The 7,693-nt window shown below is 40.0% G+C and overlaps 1 protein-coding gene across 1 annotated transcript in view; it reads right to left on the bottom strand.

Moving 5' to 3' along the window:
- Positions 1-431: 431 nt before the first annotated feature.
- The window catches only part of hs3st4 (heparan sulfate (glucosamine) 3-O-sulfotransferase 4), a 77,723-nt gene continuing 70,461 nt past the window's right edge, over positions 432-7,693 (bottom strand). Inside the window, exon 2 of the mRNA XM_008415931.2 lies at positions 432-2,887. Coding sequence (XP_008414153.1) covers positions 2,233-2,887 — 655 coding nt within the window. The 3' untranslated portion in view covers positions 432-2,232. The remainder of the gene's footprint in view (positions 2,888-7,693) is intronic.

Below are 7,693 nucleotides of genomic sequence, written 5' to 3'. Positions count from 1 at the left end.
TATGTATATACTCACATGGAGTTGCCCCCACTGGGAGAGCACATGAAGGGCAGTTTAGCATGTCTTTTATGTATTATAATACTCGCAGGAAGTACCCTGGTGCCCTGACTGATTCTAAAACAAGCCGAGGGTATATAAACCCAAAAGGTGTACGTGCATATATGTTTTTCTTAATGAGAGGTTGGATTCCACATTTCACTTTGGAGAGAAATTCCCTCAAGCGTGTAATCCTGAAAAATGCAAATGACAGCAAAAGTGCATATTCATGGAACGAAAATGGAGTCCTCATCTGTCCTAATAACACTGTGGGGGGCCTTTTGTGGATTTCTTTGAGCATATTTACACTGAGTAGGAGGGACTTTCGGGGTTAGAAGGTGGTTTGTACATGTTCTGAACCACAAAGAGACCATGTTATTGAATAAATTATGACGCTTCTTTTTTTTTCTAAATGTATGATTAATATGTCATCCTTGCAACTCGGTTGTCTTCACAGCGGAGCCCCTTTGTGAAACTGCTTTCCCGCCTGCAACACCAACTACGAAGAGAACGTGTGAGCAGAGAGATGGGGCTGGACGGGGGTGGGGGGAGAGAAATGGGAATGAGGTAAAAGTGCTGAGAGATTGTCAGGAAAACACCAAGGGATGGTTGCACAGAAAAGCCTCAAAGTGGAAGTTGTAACTCTGCAATGGCGCGACTCCGAGGTGAGTGTGCTGGCTTGGTGCTGTAAAGGGCAGTGCAGAGCTTACTTTGATTGAATCAATTGCTCTGTGTAAGTAGCTGCTGGTGTCGGCCTCCCCGGGGTGACAGAGAGGTCTGCAGAGAGTGAACCAATCCAGCCATCCATGGCAAGAGAACAAGAAGAATTAAGAGAGCAATGCATCATAGCTGTAGCAACCAGTGATGTGAAGCAGACTGTATTTATTGACTCATTGACTGTATTGATTGTCTCAATTGATGAAAAGTTCAGAGACAAAGCACAGACACACAGTGGGTTATGCAAAACAAAAAATAATAAGATGATGGGTTATGGTGCTTCAGTGCTTGGGCAAATGGCTAATTTCACAGCAAAACCCTGTTGATCATGCCTTTGCTAATAAACTTCATGTTACACCACATTTACCGGGCAGAAACGGTCTCGTTCAAGTTAAGCACATACAGTAATAGCTTGGTAATTTACCTGGGCCTGTATGTGGCTTTACCTTGACAGCAAATTCTGTCTGACATTGACTTTGTTCCAGCGGCAGCAGTTTATTTAACACACCATTAATCTCTAATGACAGAGGACCGTGCTGCAGCAGATGTTTGGTAACAAACTCCTGCTCGGTCCTGCGGTGTTGTTCTTCCCCCTTGTTGACATGTATTATGTGACAAAAGAAGGGTCATGAGGAAAACAGAAGGATAGCAGTTAGCTGGCTATGTTCTGGCAGAAACACAAGAAAAGTATGGACTCATTTCTAAAATTAAACCAGGGCAACAGAAACTTTCCCATTAAAGTGTGCGGTCATCAGTATGCTAATGTTTAACACTGCTCCGAAAAAAATCCAATACTTGAAAGATGGCCAGTGTGATCTAGCTAGTCACTTGAATTTTTGTGCAGTTATTAATTGCCGAGCAACCAGACCAGTGGCAGAACAGAGTAATTGAACACTTTGGTAAACTTAAAAGGATTGTCTCCACTCACAATATGGACAACATGAAGGATGAGCTCATGTCAAAGTATAATAATACTTTATATGTTCTCCTTTCTGTCTTCCAAAGCAGCAAGACCATGTTAAAAGAAATAACACAGGGCACTTCATGGCCTTGATAGTTGAAATAGAATATCTTTTTTTGTGCTGGATGCTGGTGAGTGGGTGTGAGGGCAACAAATAGCAGGAAAGTAAAGGGAGAAGAAACGGGCAGAGTTTACCCTTAGGGCTTATGAGGTAAGGACACTTAACTCATCACATGCATTGCCATAGTCAATGTGATTTTTTTTTGTCAATTCTATGCTTTAAAAACAAAAGGAATAAATCATCTCATTTACACAAATATAAATATATTTTATGTTTAGTATACACAATAATGATTTGCCATCTTCAAGAAAAAGCATGTCAGTAAACTCTTGCTAATGGATACACAAACTGCAAGGAGAGCCATGATTGATTGGGGCACTCAAGTACTCTCTTAATATGAAGTGGGACAATGGTTGTTTGAGTGAGAAGGCTGGTGGTGTGGCTCAGCGATGCCATGCTAGTCCTGAGAGCTACGGGAAACGCTGTCCTCCTCTAGCTCCCATTCAAAGTTCTGGCCAGTCATTTGGTAGAACATCATGTTAAAGGGTTTGTAGAACTTGTGCAGCCTCCGAATCACATCCGGGTCTATTTTGGGGTGAGTTCTTCCTTTGGACTTTCCAAGGCACCTGGGGGTGCTGCTGTCCTCTGGCTTCTTTAGACATGGGAATCCCTTAGTTTTATTGAAGTAGAAGTGTTTATCTGTGACAATCCGCTTCAAGCCCAAGAAGTCCTGCACTTTAGCCATTTCTCCGGCAGGGTCCACGATCAGCCGCTCCCCACTTACAAAGTGCATCTGGGAAAGAGGGAAATACTGCATCCAGCTCTCCAGGTGAAGTGCATATATTCCAATACGCAAAGCACTCCAAGAGGCATCTATAAGCCCCAGCGTCCGGTTCTTAAAAGCCAGAACCTCAAAGGTGGGGATCTCGGGTTTCTTAGATAAGGTCTGTGTATAGTCTGAAATGGCTCTAGTGACAGGATTACGCACAACAATAATAAGCTTGATGTCCTTGGCCATGGAGTGGATGCGCTTGGGGGCATGGTTAGTCACAAAATAGCTGGGTGTCTTCTCCATGGTGATCTGCCCCTCCAGCGTAGAAGGCATCAGGTCTCTGGGAACAGAGAGAACACACAAAAAAAAGAGCTGCTTAGGATAGCATTATCCCCAACACCTCTCGCAGTGTAAATACAACACCCAAGGACATGGTGAAAGCAAATTTTGTACATTTATTAGCAGAGTATTATTTGAAATTACAAGGGGAAAAGAACTGGTATTATCACTGGACATTATGTTGTAAGGAGAAACATACAGCTAATTACATCCATGGAGTAATATGCCAGAGATAAAAGAAGGAAGATGAAACGGCAGGCAAGCAAGTATGCTCATTGCTTAATTGACTCCATCTGTGTTACTCCAGGAGCTGTTTTGGAACTTTAATAATGAGTTCACTGCATATCATTAATACTGGGGTGCCTGGGGTATTGTTTTGTCATACATTTATTATGCATGCCAGGCTCAAACTCCGTGCAGGCAGTTTTATTTCTTATCCACATGTACGCATTGCAATAGGTGAAAGCAGCTCTTTCTTCACCCCCCCCAGTACTACATATAAGGTTACATGGAAGGCAGCTATAATTAATTATCAAATTAAAGGAAATAATTCCTAGTTTGCTGGCAATGGCCTGAAGTTGAGATATTTATCTGGGGGGTAATGGGAAGCTATTTGCAATTGCCCTAAATGTTCTGCTCAGCTCACCAGGCCTGTAAAATAATACGTACAGCATGACAGAGCAAGGGCAAATCTTCCTTCCGTGGTTTACATTTTTATGTCAATAATAAAGCATAGCGATTGCCATGGGCAAAACCTTATCAAATGTCTACACTCGTGTTCGTTTCAATCCGTGTGGTTTTCTTTGTTCGTAGGCTGTGTGATTTAGTGCTAAATTGGTACACTAAATCCTGTGTGAGACATGCAGATTACTTAACAACTAACACATATGAACACAGCTCCTGCGTCATTTTTTTGATGTGGTGTAAAATGAAGCAGGAGCAAGGACTGTGCTTTTGAAAATGTGTGCACAACCAGCCAGCCATCCTGAAAGTCTGCAAGAACTTCTCCATCATTCTAGTATTAAAGCTTTCTCTTTTTTTTTTCCCCCTCTCTTGCGGGAGTATGTTTTTTCCATTACACTGCCCCGCACCACAAACCCACAGTTGTTACCATATAGTCACATCAATCATTTGCATCTTGGACATATTCTAAATTAACTGTTCTCCAAGAAAGAATCCAATTTAGTCTGCTAAACATAAGAGCTGTTATGCACATATCGACCCCCCTCACACACATTCATCCATGGACACTGGGCTGAAAGTCTCACAAGTGGCCTGGTAATTGCATCTCAGTAGCAGTATTGCCTTCCTGATGGGTAATTTCCCTCTGGATTATGTTTGTCTCTTGACAGTATAGAACTGTGGTTACTTCTGGGCCTGTAATGGGATATCAAACATATCTACAGATAGCTTGGTGACTAGAAAGAGTATTAGTTTTCATTATATTTCCTCACTCGCCGCCCCCTGCCCCCTTATAGTAATGAATGGCTAAAGATTTTTGTAACCTTTCAAGGACTTTGGTGCTTGAAAGTCCTTGTCTTCTATTTAACTCCAAAGTACAGTGGGAGGTCTGAGGGTGCAACATCAACACTGAGTGGAAAAATAAATAAAACTCTAATATATCACCTCAAATCACCTTGAAGCAACCAATATGGACATGAGGTGTAATATCTCACTGGCAATCTTTGGAGCATGTCCAATTGACAGGACAGATGTGCACTGTTCAAGGTTATTTTTTTTAAAGCGTGCACGCAACAAGGCCCTTTTCCTAATCATGCTCAGTGCTTATCGTCAAACATTTAATTATGCAACAATGGAAACGGCACAAGCAAAGTACTTTGTCATTGTGCTTTTGATTGGGAATCAGTCATGGATCATGTACGTCTAAAATGTCAGTGGGATGGCGAGGCGGGATGGAAATCAAAACGCTGATAAACAAGCTAATTTCTTCATGCATGGCAAATGTCTCCTCTGGCCTTGCAGTCTAGTGGAACTGAAGTAAACACGAGCAAACAGTTAACTCACTTTTTTCCTCTCTCTGCATCAGCTGCTATGCTCAAGCACAGGTCATTCAGGTGGGTAGTTAGATAAAATCCATAGCGCTAAAGAGGCCTTCGTGGCCATCTGCTGTTTACTGCTTCACATTGAGAATATAACACACGACATTTATTTTCTTGCATTTTTAACACATGTCCATATATTTATTTACATAGCAAGCAGAAGTGTGAAGACACACTTATGCAGCCCCTTGCTCTTTAATGAGTAATATTTAGTGCTCCATGCTTTAGAAGCATGAGTCATTCATCAAGAGTTGCTGGCAAAAACTTTATTACATTTAGGGAAATAATAACCTAAGCAGTACATTAATACGTTACTCTTTTAAACTACATTTCCCCTGTTGGATTAGGGTTGCGTACAACAACTTGGCTGGGAAAATCCACTTCACACCTACTCTTTGTACAATTCAAACCTGGAGGATGCCCAGTCATCTCCAAAGGCCGATTCATTATTCAGAGTATGCATTAACTGCAATTATATTACATTTTTATGTTTGTTAAGAGAGATTTTTGGTAGATAATCAAGGTTCCTCCATGTCCAAACACCCACACTAAAAAGGGTTGTGGAGGATGCCCAAGTCCTTATTTACAGACATGCAGAAATGTGTTGGTACCATTCCACAGTAAACAACAAAAACATCTACTTCCTCTGAAACAATTTGAAACCGACAAATGTTTAATAGCATCCAATATTATTTATGCCATGGTGATCACAAATCACATTTAGTTTTTTTTTTTTTTATTACTGATTTGGTTGCATGTTCTTTGCATTAAAAAACTACTAGTGTCACAGTTTCCAGTTTATGTATTTGTATTTATGGGTAAAAAAAATGTGGATACTGAGAAAGATCGTGTCCTGCCAGGTTTTTAAAGTATGTGTGTCACCTCTGACACACTGTAGGTTTGAGTAGTTTATGTATATAAGGATCAAGAATGAAACTCGTAATATTTCACCGTGTCACTATGGGATCCATGCATTTTTCTTTGCTTTTTTTAATATTGAAGGATCAACTGACAGAGTGCAAATAAAATTTACAAATTAGCTTAGAAGGTCTTATTCGGCTTGCTTAACTCTTTTTTTTAAACCATCCACATTATGCATCTCATCAACCTTGCTCCATGAACAACATAGCTTTTAATAATAATACCAGCTGTGGCAACAGGAACATGAATCTGCTTCAGATTCCTGAAGTCTTTACCTGGTATTTGGACATTTAGAAGCTCTCACCTAGACTTTTTCTAGCCCGTTTTCTATGACCTCTATGATGCCAGTAGCTCATATTTACTTGTGAGTAAATGATAAAGCAAAACAGGGAAATGAAAAGCCCCCTCTAATTTGTATTGATCAAATTTTAGCCGTTTAATATCAGTGGGTTAAAGTTCCTCTGTGTAATGTCAACTAGAATCCACTTTTCTACAGGAAAACACTCAACAAGCCTGAGAGTTCTTGAAGTGCATAACTTGGAGAAGGTTTCACTGAAATACAAGCATCTCATTTTAGTAAAGTAAATATATGTTGACTCAGTAAAACAGAACATTTTATTAGTAAAGATAGAATTATATTTAAGCCTGTAGTGTAGAATAAGATTAATCTGATGAAATGAAAGAGAGGAGCTTCAGTCATTTTATATACATAATATGTTTCTCTCTAAGCTACACTGTCAGTAAATATGTTTCTTTTTTCTTTGACTGCAGGCAAACAATTTAGATGTAAGGAGTATGTGAACTTTTATTGTATTATCTAATGTAGTGCTGACAGTATCAATCAGGGGTTTGAACATCCATTTATAAGCGGAAGCCAACATGGACATTTGAAGGGAAAGATGTGGTGGGCAGCTTGCAATGAATAACACAAATAATTTCCCAGGAGTGACATGTTTGTGATTAGAGCAGCATACGTAAACGAAACAAAAATCCTTTCAGGGCAAAAAGGAGAAACCCCTTCACCCCCAAAACCTAGTCAAATGAATCATTTGTTGCTTAGCTCTCGACGATGGATGTGTGCATGTTTAGCAAAATGCCCCACAGGCAAGAGCGGAGGGTCCTGGTGGGTCTGTTGTGGATATAGGAGGAATTGTATACTGCAAAGGTGCAACTTTGAGGATGAAAACAGAAACGCAGCCATCAGAGCTATCAGAGCAGGCTAAAGTAACAGCCGAGGACTTGGTTAGTTTTTGTTTTTCCCCAACCTGAATCTGACCTGAACACTTGAGCATTGTGTTAGTATTTCTTTGGGGGTCAAGACTTAAAGTTACTCACTAGATATAGTTCTGCAATATTCTGAAAGGAGGAGAGCTAATGAAGATTATTTATTTGGTCAATCGATGAGTAAAAATACTCTTGAGACTCCAGGAATGGAACTTGGACCAGGGGGATGTTTATCTAACTCTTGCATTACCAAGATTAAAAGGATACTGTCTTGCCAATGTTCACATTAAGTTTATTATTATTATTTTTTTTAATCCTTATTTTTCATCCCAATCTTTACACACTGTCAATTTTTTTCTTGGCTGTTTTTTCATAGTAGTTTAATCCTACGGCCTTTCAAACTAAATATGTGTAAAAATAGATGTGAACACAGTTTCTTCTTTCTTTATTTGAAGACATGAAAAGAGGCAATATGATAGAGCATATTAAATATTTTATCAGCGTGCTACAGCGTTTGAGCAGCAGTGAGAAAGAGGCAGAAAAATCAGGCCAAGACCGCTCCGCTCGTCATCCTTCAAGTACAGGCACTTTGTCTATATATA

Source organism: Poecilia reticulata, linkage group LG8, assembly GCF_000633615.1.
Source record: "Poecilia reticulata strain Guanapo linkage group LG8, Guppy_female_1.0+MT, whole genome shotgun sequence".
Lineage (NCBI taxonomy): Eukaryota > Metazoa > Chordata > Actinopteri > Cyprinodontiformes > Poeciliidae > Poecilia > Poecilia reticulata.
This window is presented reverse-complemented; position numbering and strand designations above follow the sequence as displayed.